Source organism: Epinephelus moara, chromosome 7 (assembly GCF_006386435.1).
Source record: "Epinephelus moara isolate mb chromosome 7, YSFRI_EMoa_1.0, whole genome shotgun sequence".
Classification (NCBI taxonomy): domain Eukaryota; kingdom Metazoa; phylum Chordata; class Actinopteri; order Perciformes; family Serranidae; genus Epinephelus; species Epinephelus moara.
This window is the reverse complement of record NC_065512.1, coordinates 9,955,090-9,975,244: the sequence shown is the minus strand read 5'-3', so window position 1 is coordinate 9,975,244 and position 20,155 is coordinate 9,955,090. Positions and strand designations below refer to the sequence as shown.

Below are 20,155 nucleotides of genomic sequence, written 5' to 3'. Positions count from 1 at the left end.
GGGACAGACACGGGCCCAGTCCTAAACAAAACGTCCTCACACAGCAGCGGCAAAGCTCCAGGAAAGCGTGCGTCGCCACATATGTTGTATTCTTCAACACATATTGCATGTACAGAATTTTTTCCTTGCATTCCTGCCTCTCAGACGAGCAAGCATGCGCACGAGACGCTCAGCTTTGGCCTTATTTGGATATGGTAATGAGCGGCGCGGGGCGGCCAATGAGGAGCGAGCGTTCGCGCACGTGACGCTGAGAGACCGCTTGGGAGGCGGGGTCAAACGCGGAGCTTAGGTTAAAACCAGTGGACAAGACACAGCGCATTCAGTGTAGGGAGAAGCAGGGACACACTATGAGGGGGAACTTTGTTTCTATGAAACTTAGGAATATTTGCAAAATATTGTAAAAATTATCAAAATCCCTCGTGAATCAATAACCTGCCCCTAGGGTTTGAGGTTTTTAGGTTAGTTCGCCCGGAAAGGGCTTCTACACTCACTATTCTTACACTTTTTTTGAAAGAATGTGTGAGACAGACAGTTAGCCAGCTAGCTAGCTAGCTGAGAGGTGATACAGGCGGCAGGAGAACAAAAGATTTTTTTTGCGTTTTGGCCGGTTGTACTGACACCAAGTCCATGCAGAACGTGTCATTACCATCACAATGCCCGTTTTACTTTTTCTGATAGACACGTCCGCTTCAATGAACCAGCGCACCCATCTGGGCACTACCTATCTGGACATAGCAAAAGGCGCTGTTGAGACTTTTATGAAGGTACTGTAACCACGGGACACATTCATATTGGGAGATCCCGAGCGGGGATTGCGGTTCAGATCATCTTTGTACTGTTGCAAGCTCGCCTGTCACAGCCGATCTCTCGATAACCGTAAATAATTCTCTACTATTTCCACAGCTCAGAGGGAGAGATCCGGCGAGCCGAGGGGACCGGTATATGTTGGTAAATTTTGAAGACGTTCCGTTCGGGATAAAGGTAGAGTTTGTTTTCGGGTCATGTCCAGCTTTACATTGCGCAGATTTGACTGTCCCCCTCCATCGCTCCACCACGTTGTGATCACTACATCAATTGTGTAGAGGAAATCTTCAGGAGGAGCTTTCATACCCCTTTTAAAACATGGCCGACATTTTGTTTCAATGTGAGCAGCAAGGAACTCTGGGTGTTATTTATACAGCGAGGTGATATCTGGGGGGAGAGGGAGGAGGAGGTGGAGGAGGAGGTGGTGGTGGAGGGTGACAGACTAGCTTACTTTACTTGTTTAGACCAAATTGCCACTTTAGTCACGGCACACATTGTAATGTGTGATGTGTGTGCCGGTCGCAGCAGCCTGGCACATCTCAGCTGCAGTGCTGTCACATTATTGGCTTGGGCACATAAAGAGGAAGCGACCTATGTATGTGTTTATCACTTTAAAGTCATAATAAAAAAGTTAACCCTTGACTCCTGCAGAAGTTGCCTGGTGCTCACAACAGTGGTGTAGTTATTTAACTTTGTGCTTGTTGCTAACCAAATATGTTTTGTTGTTGGTGTTTTCTTTCAAAGGCTGGATGGAAGGAGAGCCACGCCACCTTCATGACAGAGCTGAGGAACCTCCAAGCAACTGGGCTCACATCTATCGGCCAGTCCTTGAGGACCGCTTTTGATTTACTCAATCTCAATAGATTAGTGACTGGGATAGACAACTATGGACAGGTACGTAGCACTGGAGAGGCAGACAGGAAATCAGCTTGATAATACAAGTGTTATAATGACCTGGTGCAATGTGCCCCCCCTACAGACCTGACCCCTGCTCCCCTTCCCCTATCCCCAGTCTTACAAGCATCAACCACCTGCATACTGTGACCCCACACACTTTCAGTCATGTGCTCATGACACAAACATGACAGCAACAAAGTAAAAACAGGAACTTATTTTTGCACCGCAGTAACCGTTATTGATTACGACATTGATTTGGAGACTCGAGATTGCGCTGCAAACTGCCACTTTGAGAAATCATGGACAGCTTGGTGCTAATATTTTTAGATTTATAGAGATTAAAGTGTAGTCGTGCATGATGTAGTTAAAATCTGAGAATCTCCAACACATTTAAAATTCTAAGTTATTTTATAAGGTTCACTTTGCTAAAACTAATGCTCTCTAGTACAACAGACCTGCTTTAAATCCCAACTTTATATGGGTTGTAATATTTTAATTTTTTTGGAGCTGCTTCGGGGAGGCGTTACTTAAAGGGGAACACCACCAAAATTGAGAACTCCACTATGTTATTTCCACACCCTGGGAAATATAAATCAATATTTGCTAACACATGCTACTCTAAAAAGCCAGAAACCAGAGAAGTTAGTCTCAAACTTGTGATGCCATAGGGTATAAAACGTCTGGAGCTGCTACATAGACGATTAATAGGAACCTGATGTTATGGCAGAGTGTTTTTCCTTTTTTATAGAGTGTCAGACAGGATGACACTGAGTTTACAGTAACTTCCAGGTTGAAAACCGCTACGATGTGTACTTAAAATAAGCCGGCACTGAGCAAACGCTGCCTCAGCTGATTCATTTTCAGCCACTTAAAAAGAGGCTAGAGAGTCTTCACCCTGATGGAGACTCTCTAGTCGAAACGTGTTGGTCATCCATGTTTTAAAAAAGGATTTTTAACTACAGCCTGCCTATATTATGGACTTTTACACTTAGTGAGCTGGCCAATTATTTTTTATCTCTAAGTGAGTCTGTGCCCCATCCTGATTTTTTACAACTAACTACACAGAGCCTTAACTCAGTGCTGCACTCCCTAGTTTTTCTTCATTAAAAAGAGGCCTACCTAAAAAAAAAATCAATATCAGTTTAAATAAACGCTGTATGGTGCTGCTGGTCTACAGCTGCCTCGACTGGTTTAAGGTGTAAGGTGATGCAGAGGAAATAATCCAAATATAGTTCACACTTAAATTGATACTTTCTTTAGGTGGCTGAAATATGTTTTACTGCAGCCCTCCTCCACAGCAGTACATTTCTTTGCGTCCGTGTGGGTAGATTTGGTTCATCAGAGAGCTAATAAAGAAGCGTAGTACTTGAAATAAGCACAGCAGAAACATCAGATAGGTCGGACCCTCATGTTTGGTTATATATCTTTATATGTTACAGTTATGGCTGTAAATTTCAACTGTCTTTGAACAGAAAATCCTGCACACTGCTCTTGCTCAGCTTTACAATTTATTGGTGACACTAACGTTTCAGTCCTACTGGAGTGTTCAACGCCGAAACGTTAGTGTTACTAATATATTGTAAAGCTGAGCAATGTGTGGGATTTTCTGTTCAAAGACTTCAGTGATATTTTCCAATGCACCTGCATCTGAGACAGCTGGATGCGCGAATATCTCTTTTCAAACAAATAATAATAATTATAATAATACGTTGTATTTATAGGCACCTTTAACGACACTCAAGGTCACCTGACAGGCAAAGAAAGAGAAAATGACAGCAGATTAAAAAGTCAGCAAGGTAAGGAATAAAGAAGCATAAAATAAATAATAAAGTAAAATAACAGAACAAAAAATTAATAATCAGCAAAACAAGTTTTCAGTGAATAAAATGCAGAGAAAATAGTGGATGTGTGTGGCTAGATGGACGGAGTCAAACTGAATAGGCTAGAAAGAGGTGAGTTTTGAGGCGGGATTTGAAAGTAGAGAGAGTTGATGTTGATGAGAGTTGAGGCGCAGGGCGGGGCAGCTGAAGGCTCAGGTGGTCAGGTGGGCTGGCAGGACAGTGAGGTTGATGCAAGAGGAAGACCTGAGAGTGCAGGTGGGGGTGTGCAAGAGTTGGGAGAGGTACAGAGGAGCTTGGTTGTGGATGGCCTTAAAGGTGCGGAGTAAGATCATAAAGTCAGTAACGGTATTTAACTGGGAGCCGATGCAAAGTGATTTCAGGAGTCAGTAAAGATCAGTCGAAAAACTGAGGGCGATGCAGCAGGGGCTGGGGAGTAGCGGCCATTAATCACGGCAGCGTTCACTTCCCGGAAGTCAAATGAAAATGAAAATTACAACAGAAACACTGGTAAACCAATTTGTCAATTTCACGTATCTCCACAAATAAAATCAAAGTTCTGTTTGTCACATTCCCCTGGGTGCTCTCCGTCTGTGGATTAGCTCCAGCCTTTATACCTGATGACATCACAAATTTGAGTTTCAGCACTCTAGTTTTTGGTTTTGGGAGAGCTGTTCATGTTGGCTACTATTTTTAGAGTATCTAGATCATAGGGATAACATGCATGAAGTTTGAAAATGGGCGTATTTCCCCTTTAAGGGTCGGGAAGGAGCTGCTGTTACACTGTTATCCTGAGAGTCGTTCCTAATATTTAGTCCACCCTCACTGACACAGATGAGTTGGACAAAGTATTTGGAGCAACTCTCAGCGCCCCTCTGAAGCGTTCTCAACAAAAACCGAACATTACAGCCGTCATAAAGATGTGATTTACTGCTGGGTTGTTGTTGTTTTAGACTGCATAATGTTTTGCTTGGTAGCCCTAAAGAAAATAGGAACTGAGTGTAGTTCCCTGCTCGCCAGAGGACCTTTAAACTTTCCATGGAGTCCACTCTCAAGCTTTTTGGGAGGAGAAAATATTTTTATATTTTATTCTGTCATCTATATCTATCTGTCATATATTTGAATTATTTGAAGGTATGCTATGCAGGAATTGTTGATTCCTGTTTGCAAACGGTATCTCCAGCGAAAGTGAAAGGCAACCCCAGACTCGCTCTTATTTCAAATGAGCTTTGCCAGTTTGGCGTTTGGCCTCGCTATATTTGCATTTTTTCAGCGCTGTGTTCACAATTTTTGTTGCCTCCTCTTGGATGCATGCTGCTCACCTTTTGGCACCTGGATGCTACCTTTTTAAAAAGTGTGACCTCACCTGAGCACTGTGGGCGTACACACAGAGGAACATCCTGAACATAGCACGAGAGTGGGTCATAGGTGATGAGTCTGTACATTGTTTTTTAGTAACATCCTGCATAGCATACCTTTTTTAAATATTTGATAAACAAGATCATGAATGTCAGGATATTCAAGAAAAGGCTTCACAAGAAGAAATGCGCTTTAAATTAGACGCCATTGATGTTGTTTTCCATTGTTTTGCACAACTCGGTTTTAATTTGTGAACTTGAAACAAGGCTCTCCTCCAGCTGAACCGCAGAGTTGGTCTGATTCACAGCTGGAAGCCTACGTTCACGTATAATTAATTGGGACTGAATATAGCAAAGAAATATTCCTTGAGCCCACAAAGTCTGGTACTAATTCAATATTACTGGCCCAGCTCCATAAATGCTGCCTAACGATGACATCACCAGTTTAAATCTCTGTGGTCAAACTTCCAGTTTACGGAGGCAGCTGCTGAAAGTAGAACTGCATGAGAGAGAGCAAGTATGAAGGATAGAAGCTGTGGTGTGAGTGCTGCTCTAATGTCGATGACAACCTCTCCTTTCATCGTGCCACTTCCCGTGCACCATAACACACAATGACCACAGTGGATCCATCCTGATTTAGTCTCATTAGAAGGCAACAGGAGATGCATCACACCAGCCTGTGAGGTTTTCTTGTCTCCTGTCCAGTCTGTTGAAATGCAGTTTTCTGCCAGAGTAGTCATTATTAATGTAAGCTTTAAAGTCTAGTCCATACCCAGTGTGACTGCTAAGTGAGTCCACACACTGGATGTAGAACCTGGACGTCTGTTTACCACTCTGGAGGTAAGTCAGCAGGAGCAGTCGTAAATGCTTAGCAAGCATTTCCTGAGTAACAAACGACTGATCCGCAACATGCAGGGTAACACATATGACATACATAATGTATGTCAGGCACTCTCGGGGAGTTTAAATGTCAAATGCCAACCAGGCTGGCAGAAGCAATATGGACACAGACACATGCCTGTGACCGCAAACAGCACATACTGAGGTCAAGGTTACTGTGTCCCGCTCCGCTGACCTCTAACGACAGGTCGATTTAACAGTATTTATAATTTAATGACCTGTCCTCGCTGGCTTTTCACAGCTGGAGGTCAGTTTCAGAAAGAATGGCATGCTCACCTCTTTGACATCATAGCCACTGTTGTAATGAGCAGTAAATATTTTATTTAGCTTATTGTGTCCTTTCAAAAGAAGTGGTGTAATGATCTTTTTAATGGGCTGCAACTGACAATTATTTCATAAATGATTAATCTGTTATTTAAAAAGAATAATTAAAAAATATTAAAATGTAGTTATTATTAAATAAATACATATATTTAAAATTATAAAATTATTTTATACTTAATCCCTTATTTATTTATTTATTTTTTATTTTTTAATTTAGTCATGATGATATTAAAAATAATGAGAAATGCCTATCACAGTTTCCTATAGCTGGAGCTGCAATGATTAATCAACCAGTTTTCAGCTATTAAATGAATCCCCAACTAATTTGATAACAGCTTATTAAGTCTGAGTAAATAAATAAAATAAAAAAATCTCTGATTCCAGCTTCATAAATGTGAATATTTTTATTATCCTTTTTACTCCTATGACAAAACAAGACATTAGAGGACGTCATCTTGGGCGCTGGGAAACACTAATCAACATTTTTTACTATTTTCTGACATTTTATAGACAAAACAAGGATGATTAATTAAGAAAATAATCCACAATGAAAGTAATTGTCAGTTGTAGCCCCACCCAAAATGGCATCTTCATATTTATAATAATAATAACTTTATTTATACGGCACCTTTTGAAAACAGTTTACAAAGTTCTTCAACACAATCGAAGCAGAAGCAAGACACCTCAGTTGAACTAAGGCAAGACAAAATAGGTAAAATAAGATAAGGTGCAAGACAACGGATGAAAATAAGAAATGGGGCTAAAAATTAAAAACATATCACTTAAAGTAAATACAATAAAAAGAATAAAAGCAATAAACACAAAATAATAATAATAATAAATAATGAGGATCAAGATGGATTAAAAGTTAAATAAAAAGACGACAAGACATAAAGACGGGCTTTAATAAGTGATTTAAAACCTTTGGATTTAGGCTTCGACTTTGGATTGGCCAGAAGAACCCCACCTGAGGATCCAACGTGCTCATACGGGGTCAACATTTCTGCCATGTAGCTTGAGGCTGGACCCAGACGAGCTTTAAAAGTGATCAGTAAAATCTTTAAAATCAATATTTAACACACAGGCAGCCAGTGCAGAGAAACCAGGACTGGGGTCATGCAATGTCGTCTGCTGCTGTAGTGCTTCTTGTGTCTGACCAACAGTGGAAAACTTGAAGATATTTACTTGACACTCATCTAAAATTGAGAAAAGCAGCAATCAATTTTTAGTATATTAATTAATAGACTGTTTTGTTACTTGTTTTGTTTCCTTAAAGTGAAGCAGATTGCTTTAAAGGAAGTGGATCAAGTGCGTCTCTGCAGAGAGTTCATTTGTTTATGAGCAGATTATGTTGTTAACTGTTTCAAAGTGAGCGTCACATTCACACTAATAATGATACTCCTGCATGCACTTGTCTTTTTATCAGTGCCCATGTGGTTAAAGCAGCACATGGGGTGCAGATGTTAGTGATGAACCGAATTTCCTCTGAATTTATCTGAAGGGTCTGTGTTGTTTCAAGTTTACGAGCAGAGAGGCTGTAAGGCTGAATCTTCTCAGGTGCAGTCAGAACTCTGAGAGGTTTCATCAGCGCTCTGATGACTACACACACTCACACACACTCTTTGTCTTTATGTTTTTCTGTCTCAATTTACCTCAGCAGCTGCAAATCAAAGCCGAACCAAAGTGATGCAGTGGCTCGTGCTCTGTTGACTTTGTATTCGAAAGGGCCCCGCGTAATGACTCAATATCGTCTGCTTTGCTTTCCAATTTAATTCATGAAGAGAAGTCAACTTTGATTTTTCATCTTAAGTGCTCGAGGTGTAAGATGTTCAGTGGGGACGAGAGTTAGAGAGGCAGTGCGTGGGGGAGACAAAGGGGGAGTGAGGCTGTGGGGGAGTTAATATTGCCCTGGAGTGCTTCTCGCTACTGTAACAAAGAGCCCTCCAGGTTGCCAGGCATCTGAGGTGACTCTCCCCAGGGAGATGAAGAGGAGTATGGAGGCAGGGAGGGAGGCAGCCAGCGGGTAATCCTGACACTGATCACAGTTTCATTAAGAGAGCAATGAAAGAGGGAGAGAAAGGGAGGACAGGAACGGAGGAGAGAGGAAGTAATATGATCGGAGATGTTTGGTCGGAAGTAAACACGTCAGCGCCGGTGATGAACGCAACTTTAATGGATCTCCATCAGTCTGGTGTTGTGTTGGCAAACCAGCTGGTCCTGCTGTTTTAAGATGGATGAGCTGTCTATGGATGTCATTTTAAAAGTTTCATGTCCCCATGCACGTACACAGGAAAGAGTATTTCGGGCTCTGCTTTGCATCTGCCTCAGTCAAGGTGCTCTAAATCGTTTACAGCTGCTTAAAAATGCAGCTGCCAGGCCGTTAACTAGAACTCACCATCGGTCACACATTACACCTGGTGTTGCATCCCTCTGTGGCCTTCCTGTAAAATTCAGAATAAACTACGCGATCCTGTTGACTACATATGAAGCACTGCATGACCTTGCCTTCAGTTACATTTCTGATTCGTTCCTACTTCTCCTATCCTTAAATCCCAGCCTGCTGTCCATCACCTGCTCCAGCTGCAAAACAAAAGGTGATTGTGCATTCGCTGTTTCAGCCCCGACCGTCTGGAATCAAACTCCCTGATCGATCAGATTCACTGAATCTTTGGACAGTCTGAAGCAGCTTCTAAAAACCCGTCTTTATAAGCAAGCCTTTTTTTCTCAAGGTCTTTTTATTGGCATTTGAAGTCACACACGATGCAGTGAATCAAAAATACAGCTGACAAGTTTCTGCTCCAGCAGAGCCCCATCCCTGTTGTACTGTTTAGTAATCAAACTGAATCAACTGCGTTAGTAATTACAAGTACAATGTGACAGAAATCATATATGAGACACAAAAAATAAATAAATACATTAAATTTAAAAATGCAATGGACAAAAAAAAGTAGATAATAATGAGGCATAAGAAAAACTAACAAAAAATAATTGAAAGCTACAAATAAATAAGTAAATTATATTTGAATTATTTAAATTAAATTATTTAAATTAAATACAGTAAATTATTTTATAGTAAATTATTTAAATTGTATTAATTAAATTAAATTAATTAAATTAAATACAGTAAATTATTTTATAGTAAATTATTTAAATTGTATTAATTAAATTATTTAAATTAAATTAATTAAATTATTTAAATTAAATACAGTAAATTATATTTTATAGTAAATTATTAAATTATTTAAATTAAATATAGTAAATTATATTAAATATGGATAGTACAAAATGCAACATCAATGGTGTCCATTTTTTCTATACAGGTTAAAAATGGTTGCCATATTGCATACAATTTCTGAGCACACCCTCTTATAGAATAACTAGTTTTCTTTTGCCAAAGCTATCATATTTTTTTGCTTAGCGACTAAGATGTATATCTTGTGTACCTACTCCAAATACTGCAGTAGTAGCAGACCGTTTCTCCGGCAAAAAATTTTAGTTAAAAATAAAATAAAAGTTTTAAATATTGACTTCCAGAAACTATTTAGTTTTGGATAAAGCCAAAACATGTGTAAAGGTGGCTGGCGCCTGCCTGCATCAGTCACACATAGGGCTGGGCGATATGGACAAATATCTCAGTATTTTTAGACTAGATGGCGATACACGATAAATATCTCAGTATTTTCTACGAAATGAGCCACATTTTTGTCACAAGCACTTTTTCCAAAAAACAACTGTGATCAAAATAAAATGCAAAGACAGGCTATTTTTGCCCTGTTTGAAAATATGCAGCTGCACAACATGTAATTGAAACATTAAATAGCATAAATAGCAGGGCTGTACATTACATTTTTGCACATAGTGCTGGAGCTACAGAGGTTTAAAGGTTTGCAGCACAGGACACAAAACTAACATGAGTATAAAGGTATCAAGTAGGTCTAAATCCACTGTAGTTTGAAACAATTAAAAAGCTTTGTGGGGGGAGTTAAAAAGTAGTTTTCCATCTGTTGGCCTTTCAAATGAATCTAGTGCTGGAAAATTATTTAAATATTCTTATTTATTTAAGCTATTAATCATATTTATGCATAGAGCATCAACAGAGAGGCCGAGGGAGGGGAGGAACGAGAGAGACGTTTTGTCTGCGTTATATGTCGTGTATTTGAAGCGTCTGTGTTGTCGCTGCATTTTTAAAACAGATCTGTCGCATGCATCCAGGCGCTGTCTCAATGTCACACATCAGACTACAACTACCAAAAAGATCGGCGATGCTCTATGATCCACCACACACACAAACTAGCAAACAAATACTCACCTGACACGATCAAACAGCTCTGCCTGTGTGCTACTGTGCTAATTTCATTCATCTCACAGACTGATTTGGCGTAGCACGTGCAACATATAAACTGATGTTGCACTGCAGACTAATGAACGGACAGATTGAACAGAGGAGCAGCTCTGTGTCTCTCTCTGTGTTGCTGGAGAACTTGAAAATGAGTAGGGCGGAGAGTGTGGGAGGGAGAGATGCCCACTGGTGTGGCTTTTCGGTAGAACAGCGTTAAGCAACTTGACCCTATATCGATGTAAACGGTGTTGTCTACATCTATATCGTGCTTGAAAATATATCAATATTTCGAACACAGACGTTGTATCGGCCAGCCGTAGTCACACATGGGATCGACACTAGGCGTGAGCTTAGCTAACTTTACTTCCGACCAGACACAGACCAGATCATCCGTCTCCTGGACTACTGTGTGGACAAAGTGACCGTTTCAATTTTCGTTTTTATAAAAGTTCCCAACTGTACCTTTAACTCTACATGTGATAACACACTGACCTGTCTGACTGTAGTGGACGAGACTACAGGAGCAGAGCTGCCTGCTGCTCTGTATCATCAGTACGGACTGATGTGATGCTCCCAAAATCTAATTTAAATAGCTGCATTTGGCTTTTTTTAGCCCCCTTATGACCGACACCTAATTGCATAGCAACAGTAAAAGCTCTGATGTGACACGGATGAAATCATCACTCGTCTGGCAACTAAGCCTCATCGCCGACTCATTCGCATGCTAAGAAAGTGCTCGGTATCATTTCGGGGTTGGGAGAAACAAAATTGCCAGGTTGTCATGGATACCTGGAGCACAGTGGATCTTGGTAGTATCCTGCTCTGTTTACTTTGGGCTGTTTGTGTAACCGGACAGATCCATCATTCAGCGGGAGCCACAGCCTACAGGTAGAGTCCAAACTGAGCGGCTCCACATCCATTAATAATCACAGCGCTGTCGGGACAGGATGGCCTTTGTGAAGCCTCTGTGCGGCTCCGCAGTGAGGTCCAGTCAGTGTGCTGACGGGTTTTTTTCGCTGACAGGACCGCGCTGAGGTTTTTACACTGTTAACTCGCCGAGTTATTCTGTGGCCTCTGTGGAGATCCCACAGGGCTGATGCATAGTGATAAATGCAGTGCTGCTCCAGTTTCATTTTATCAGTGTGTGGAGTGCTGGTGTCATGAAATATTGTGGGGTCTAGCAGAAAAGAGATCCTCAGGTAATGCACTGTGCTGTGGTGGAAGATAGAGCGAACATATACTGCAGATATACTCGTCTCATAGATGTAGTCGCTCTGCTAAAGACTGCACTCTTACTGTTCCCCTTGATGATTCCCCTGAGTTAACGCTCTGCCACTTAACGTAGATCCCCTCTAAGTTATCTATATAATGCCACATTATCTGAGCTCATTTATGCCTCAGTGCTATAAATACACACCTGCTAAATTATGATGTGAATTTGCTCCCGGCTTCTATAAATGCTTTTGCTTTTGTCTCCCCTTTTAGTTTAGTTTGAGAATTAATTGCGAATGTCTTTTTTTTGTCTCTTTGCAGGGAAGGAACCCCTTTTTCCTCGAGCCCGCCATCATAATCGCCATCACCGACGGCAACAAGTTGACAAGCGGCGGTGGAGTCCAAGACGAGGTCAGCCAACATCAGAAGGGCTCCGTGCTCGGTTGGATGAAAACTCGGGAGCCTGTCTGATCACATGCCAACGTTTCACTTTAACACAAGCATCCATTACCTCATCAAACACCTTCCCTGTTTTCTGTCACTGTGGAGGCTACAGTTAACTCAGTGAACATACGTTGACAGTGTACAAATGACCTAAGTGGTTACATTGCAGCCTTTATTGATTTCACTCAGTACTGAAACAGTTTCAGAAATAGTTGTTCCCATCAGATACTTAGACACAAAACATGAGGAGATAGGGTTCAGGTTGAAAGTTACTCTTTAGATATCGTCACATTAGAAGAAAGATTGAAATGTAGGTCAGTTTTTATTAAGTCACGTCATGATTAAAGTTACAAAAAAAGACATGAACATACAAACAAGCAGACAGAAAGTAGTATTTATAAATAATTTAAAGCATAATGAAAAGCAGCTGTCAGTGTCGTTACTTTGAGTTACACATTTGCAAAGGAGTGGGAGGAAGTACAAACTTACTAAATCTCACCCCTTCTCCATGAGTCATCCAATAAAATAACACACACAGCTTCTTTATACGTATATAAACCTATAGACTCTCTAAATAAACCTTTTTTTATTGCTTTTTAATTTTGTCACACAAAAATAACCCATGTATATCTATATAATATTAATTCCCAAATATCTGTCTTACAGAAACCTGTCTTCGTATGTAATATAAATTATCAATCATGCGTGACTTAAAAGTATAAACTAGTCAAAATGTATGGTGTATATATAATACCAGCTGTCTTTGCCTTACAAAAAAATACATATAAATATTGATATTACATATATATCTTCATCAACTTGTCCTGCTATCTTTTTATATTTAAATAAGTAAACAAATGAATTATACAAAGTATAAATATATGTTATTGTACCAATATATACTTGTGTGTACACCCACATATATTTTAATTGTTGATTAACCTGCTGATTATTGTCTCAATTCATTGTTTGATCTATAAAGTGACAGAAAATCGTGAAGAAAATACCCCTCATGACTTCCCAAAGCCCGAGGTGATGAATTCAAGTGGCTTGCTTTATGTGACCAACAGTCAAAAACCAAAAGGTCTTCAATATTATCTCATAAAAGACTACAAAATCCAGCAAAAAGTCACATTTGCGGTCTTTAAAATGTTGGTAAAAAGTGTCAAAAGTTCCTTCATCATTTTTTAGAGTCCATAGTGATGTTTTAATTTGATTGTTTTGTCAGACCAACAGTCCAAACCCAAACGATCTTCAATTCAATGTCATAAAAGACTAAGAAAACCAGCAACTATTCACATTTGAGGTCTTTAAAATGTTTAAAAATTATAATGAAACTTTTTGCACTATTTTCTGAGACCAGATGTTTAAAATTGATTGTTTTTTTCTGACCAAGAGTCCAAAAGCGAAAGTATCTTCAATTCAGTGTCATTAAAGACCAAGAAAACCAGCAAATATTCACATTTGAGGTCGTAAAAATGTTAGAAAATAGTGCAAAAATTCCATCATAATTTGTAGAGTCCAGTGTGATGTTTGAAATCGATTGTTTTGTCTGACCAACATTCCAAAAACCAAAAGATTTTTAATTTAACATCATAAAAGACTAAGAAAATCTGCAAAAATTCACATTCAAGTACCCTAATATGTTAGAAAATAGAATAAAAAGTTCCATGAAATTTTTTTTTTAGTCCAGTGTGATGTTTAAAATTGATTGTTTTGTTTGACCAACAGTCCAAAAGCCAAAAGATTTGTAATTTAACGTCATTAAAGACTAAGAAAATTTGCAAAAATTCACATTTGAGGTCTTTAAAGTGTTAGAAAATAGTATAAAAAGACCCATTAAAAATTTTCAGTCCACTGTGATGTTTAAAATTGATTGTTTTGTCTGACCAACAGTCCAAAAACCAAAAGATTTTTAATTTAACATCATAAAAGACTAAGAAAACCTGCAAAAATTCACATTTTATGCCTTTACAATGTTAGAAAATAGTGTCAAAAGTTCCATCATAACTTTTTAGAGTCCAGCACTATGTGTTAAATCGATTGTTTTGTCTGACCAACAGTCCAAAAACCAAAGATATTCAATTTAACAGTAAGATTTAACAGAAAATCTGAAACTTACATTTGAGATGCTGGAACTGCCTGATGTGCTCCATTTAAATCATTTTAAACTCAAACTAATAACTAATAACCAAAACTAATAACGACAGCAGAGCTACAAATATCAGTAGTCTGTTGCCTTTGAAAAGCCGTGAACACGTTGATTCCTTTGTGGCGTGCTCGTCAGAGTAAATCTGCCTCCCAGTGACTCAGTAACTCGTTCTGCCTTCAATTATTAATTTATTTCTGGCTCTCCATCTGTAAGTTGCCATGTCTGTCATCCAGGTTGACTGTTAGTGCTGCTGATCCCCATGAGACGGAGAGGACTTTCAGTTTTGTAGCTTGGAGGTCAAACACATACAATTAAATCGTTGATTCTGCAGCCGCGGTCTAATTTATGGGCTCTGTGATAATTCCAGGTTTGTGCTTGTTCAGACTGGGCACAGAGTGACGTTTGGTGGGCAAGTTTTGACTTTAATTGCAGCTCTCCTGGCAGTTATTTAAAAGTCTGGGCTGCCTGAGGATTGTCTGAAAAGAGTTTCTAAGAAATCCTGTGTTTGAGGAGCAGAGATGGAGAGACGCTTGTTACTGTAAGAGGAGCTCAGTTTGTAGAAGGTGTCTGCTTGAACATTAGCATTAATTACGGTTGTTTAACTACCAACCTTAGATGTGCTCTTTTGTTCTTGGTGACAACCCAGACTAGTGGTGGGCAATATGAAGCACATTTTCTGTGACAGTCTATAGCACTGGATGTGGTACATTTACAGCAAGTTCAAGTTTAAATAAAAAAAAAAAAAAAGGTCTGTAGATGAGAGCCACATGGGAATATGTGTTTTCGGATAATGCAGTGAATTAAATACCTGATAGATTTGTCATTAACACTCAGTCCTCTGTTTCCTTCCTCCACCGTCCAGCTCCATCTGCCTCTAACCACCCCGCTGCCCGGCAGTGAGCTGACCAAGGAGCCCTTCCGCTGGGACCAGCGTCTGTTCGCTCTGGTGCTGCGCATCCCCGGCAACGCTTCGGTGGAGCCCGAGCCCCTGGGTGGCGTCCCGCCTGATGATTCTCCAATCACTCCCATGTGTGAGGTCACTGGAGGTAGGCGGACTGAGTGCAGGCTGGTGTTTGCTTAATGTATAGTGTGTAGTTAAAGGGGCAGTCCACCAATTTTACACACAAAAGAAAATTACTCGTCATTAGAATAATATGATGTCTAACGTCTGCAGCTGTGGAGGAGTTTTGTCAAGTCCAAGAAATATCTTTGGTTAGACCAGGGGTAGGCAACCTGTGGCTATTTAGACCCTCTCCAGTAAAGTAGCCACCTTGATTAGTACTTGCACTTACTTGTTGGCACAATAATGATTAACCTAACACACTCTAATAACTAGACTGGGGCGTGAGATGGATCAGCGGTTTGGCAGGTGAAGAAGGAGCTGAACCAGAAGGTAAAGCTTTCGATTTACTGGTCCATCTACGTCCCAGCCCTCACCTATGGTCATGAGCTCTGGGTAGTGACCGAAAGAATGAGATGGCAGATACAAGCGGCTGAAATAAGTTCCCTCCATGGGGTGCCTGGGCTCAGCCTTAGAGATAGGGTGAGGAGCTCGGACATCCGGAGGGAGCTCGGAGTAGAGCCGCTGCTCCTTCGCGTCCAAAGGGGTCAGTTGAGGTGGTTCGGGCATCTGATCAGGATCCTCCTGGGCACCTTAGAGGTGTTCTGGGCACGTCCCACTGGTAAGAGGCCTCAGGGCAGACCCAGAACACACTGGAGGGATTAAATATCTAATCTAATATGGGAGTGCCTTGGGGTCCACCAGGAGGAGCTGGGAAGCGTTGCTGGGCAGAGGGACGTCTGGAATACTTTGCTCAGCCTGCTGTCTTTGCGACTGAAAAGCAATGGATAGATGGACTCTAATAACTATAGTCCTACATAAAACCTACCTCTGCCCAAGACCACATATATACTACTTACCCTTTGTAAGGGACAAAAAAGTAAAGACTACACAGTCATTCTCCACCTCTTCTTCAGGAGTCAGACAGCTGGCTAAAAAAGACATGACAGTTTTATTCTTTATTTATGTTCTTGATCATCTGCACACCAGAATATTTTAGTTACTTGTTATTGTTCACAGAGTAACAGCTGATTGTTTGTAAATGGCTGTCATTATGACCTTTATCTGAGAAAAACATCATCAACATATTCCTCTTGGGAGTGACATTTCTACAGCAGAGCCCGTTGGAGCAAGCCGGGACAAGCTCAAAGTATTTATAACATCAGATCAAAATAGCTATTTGTCGAATGCATTCCGCAGCGCAGCGGATGAATTATGTCTATCAATACAAAGAAAGAGGAGAATAATGGGTGTGTTTTCTTGTATTTTTTGTTTTGGAGAGGGAAAAGAACTTGGTGACAGTGAGGAAGCGTGCCTTGGCAGCTGTTTCTCACTCCAGTGGGGGACAGCCCCGAGCTCTGTCTCAGCACCGTCTTGCTCAACATTCAGAGTTACTTGTGTTTACAGGTTTGCCAGTGGGAGCCGAGTACAAACACAGTATGTGCTTGTTTTAACCACTGAGGCGGCCTGCTGGAGCTGTTGTGAAGCGGGTTAGCGCTTTGCTCAAATGCACTTCAGGAGTCATTGTTGATTAAAGGAAAACTTCATCCCCCAAATGACCATTTGTACATCAGTTACTCAGCCTGTCCTACGCTGAATTCTTTAAGAAAACTTTTCTCGCATGCAAACAGTGAACAAAGAATCCAAAAAAAAGAAAATTAGTGATGAATCAAAGTCATAGTGGTCCGCATTTAACGACAGCAAAACTGTATCAAAACATCAGCTTACAAACTCTTAACACAACTCATGCAGTATAATCCGGATCTCATTTATCCAGTCAACCGACAGCGCTCTGATGGGGCGCTTAACTAAGGGGCCGTACACATGCCGCGTTTTTTGCGCCCTCACATCAGTTGTTTTCACTGTAGACACGCAGCTGGCACGATCAAACACCAGAGCAGCACTGCATGCACGCATTCCCGAGCCCCTATTTTTCAGGGCGCGATGGCTGCACCCTGAGATAACTGAGTCCAACTTTTGGAACGCAGCAGCGTGCGATGTTATGACGAAGAACAACCAATCACAGCCGACAGATATCTTTCCCTTCTTCCATAAATATCAGTCTGTGGTAAATGGAGAAGAAGGCGTACACACTTATAAACAGTTCCTGGAAGAAGATCAGCTCTGCACTCAGGATTTCAGGTAAATAGGCTACGATACGGTGCTTTTTAAGGTTGCTTAGCAACCTCAGACGCAACCTGCCACAACACTCTTGAAAGCTGGCACAGAAAAGGCACAAGGGTTGCACACAACGCCTGACCTTGCGTTGTACAGGTGGTTGAAGATGCCGCATTTGAAACTTTTATATTCTCTCTTTAAAGTAATTTTACCTGACTGAACACAGGAGCTGCTGGTCTACCACTGCCTCAATCAGTTAGTCTGTGTTATTGTGAGACTTTGGTGAATTTGAAGTAACCCTCTAAAACACCAAAGTCACACAATAACACAAACTAACAAACTGATCCGAGCAGACGTAGACCAGCAGCTCCTGTGTTCAGCGAGGTAAAATTACTCAGCGGAGTCTGACTTTGAAAGGAGCATAGATGAGTTTAATTTTCACTTGGTTTCCCCGTCGGAAACTTCTGTCTGTTTGGGATGTACCGAGCATACAACTGGATAAATGAGACTTAGATCAGTGGCTCCCAACTAGTGGGTCGCAGGTCCATTCTGAATAGACCACAGTTCACTTGCAAACGTGTCAAGTTTGTAAAAACCACGCTTTATTTAAAGCACAGTGAATTTCCGGCACAAAGCTTTTATTTTGAAGTGTAATTGTCTGCCGTAGAGTGAGTGACTAACGGACGCCTACTTGACAGAGACAGCAAACTAGCTTGAGGACATGGCGACAGGCAAATATGATGCAAATATTTAACTGTGTAGACCTTGAGCTAATGACCAGAGAAATCTGGACCCCGTGGCTGGACCAGTTGGGAACCACTGACTTAGATTTTACTGTGAGATAGGGCTGTCCCAAATACTTCACAGCTTTGAAGCCTCTACCATTATCATGGTAGTTGACATCTAAATCAATATGTAAATGCTTCTGGGGGGTTTTTGTTTTTCTTTTTTTACTATGTATGCATTACCCCAAAAATGGTGTTCGGGACAGCCCTACTGTGAGAGTTTGTAAACAGGAAATACACACAGACACCAATGGTTTCAATTCATCAAGAATCTTCTCAATTTTGGATTCTCAGTTGACAGTGGAGGCATGCAAGTTTCTTTACAAACTCAGTGTAACATGGGGGAGGTGGTAATTTGGGTGGTATTCCTTTAAGACCCAAAAGCTCAGATTTTCCCACCTGGTCCAGGATTGGCACCGTCTTTGTCCCACTTACAGGCCTGTCACGATACTTCCAGGCCTATGACTTTGATCGGCTGCCTACCTACCAGTTTTAAAGAACATCCTCTTATAGACGTGGACTTTTATCCCTCCTGTCTCCAGTCCTCACGCTGCCCGGCTGTGGAAGCAGCTGGCAGGAGGAACGCGCTAGAACGATGCTGATGGCAGGTTATGATTAACACACACATAGAGAGATAGAGCCGAGCTCACCAAAGCCCTGTGTGGCAGTCGGTGGTGCTGAATGCAGAACATGACACAGCTCCATTGTCAGTGACAGTCTACAGTACATGCTGCCTGTCCATTACTGCTGATGGCAGACCTGACACAAAGCCGCGGCCTATTGAAACCAGGGAGTGAATGGGTGCATAACAAGGTCATTGGAGGTGAAGTTGGAGGCAGCAAATAGCCAGAAGGCTGAGTTAGACTAATCGGTTGTAGCTTCGCAAGACTTTCTGTCTGATTCATGGGCTTTACTCATGTGACCTTCACTGCCCTGTGACTGATGCTGTGACAAATAAACGAAGTAGATTCAGAGCTCTGGAGCTACGTTTCATGCAAATGTACCTCTTTGCATGCCGGTGACATCTAGTGAGTGTAAAGGACTGATACGGCCCCATGAAGATGAGCACAGTGTAAAGTGGAGAGCGCTTGTAATTGTACTGTATCTATAGTCTGATACCATAGTGTTTGAGTTAATCTAAGCGTGCTCTATATTTAAATATGTGCTTTTATCCAGCATTATTTAATAGATAGATAAACTTTATTTCGGTGTCACTCCACAACACACATTAAAAATACATGAGGGTACAGAGGGAATATGTTTATAAAATTACAATATTCAATACAATTTACCCCCCTCCCCCTTGACAAAATTAAAAGTGTTGGGGACCACTCAAAAAAGAGTTGTGAGTCTACGGAAGCGTATTGCATTCACTTGACAAATAAAAAAAAAAAAGAGTTTTATTGAGTTTTTTTTTTTTTATGTTTTTCAGAGTAATTTTTTTATTTTTCGGTTTTTCGGTGTAATTTTTTTCTGTTTTTCATGGGTTTTTTTCTGTTTTTGATGATATTTTTTTTATGTTTTTCGTGGTAATTTTTTCTGTTTTTCATGGTATTTTTTTTCTGTTTTTGATGATCATTTTTTTATGTTTTTCGGGCTAATTTTTTTTCTGTTTTTCGGGCTAATTTTTTTTCTGTTTTTCGTGGTGTTTTTTGTTTTGTTTTTCGGGCTAATTTTTTCTGTTTTTCGGAGTATTTTTTTCTGAGTTAAGAGAGCGATAGAACAGTTTAATCCAGTTTTACTTTGTTCTGGGTTTGAGACACTGGGAGATACTCTTGTCTTTAAGTCATATAGATGGTGTTATCATTAGTTTGTCGACTTTACGCAGGCACCTTAAGACTTTGGGGTTGTTCAGACGAAAAGCCCATTCAGATCTGCTGGACATTGCAGTGTTTCTCCAGAATCAGTTGGACACATATGGCAA

At 40.6% G+C, this 20,155-nt stretch overlaps 1 protein-coding gene across 1 annotated transcript in view; it reads left to right on the top strand.

Annotated features, from left to right (window-relative positions):
• Positions 1–285: 285 nt before the first annotated feature.
• The window catches only part of ints6 (integrator complex subunit 6), a 40,719-nt gene continuing 20,849 nt past the window's right edge, over positions 286–20,155 (top strand). The window contains exons 1-5 of the mRNA XM_050048097.1: positions 286–764; positions 904–981; positions 1,549–1,698; positions 11,994–12,083; positions 15,131–15,314. Coding sequence (XP_049904054.1) covers positions 654–764; positions 904–981; positions 1,549–1,698; positions 11,994–12,083; positions 15,131–15,314 — 613 coding nt within the window. The 5' untranslated portion in view covers positions 286–653. The remainder of the gene's footprint in view (positions 765–903; positions 982–1,548; positions 1,699–11,993; positions 12,084–15,130; positions 15,315–20,155) is intronic.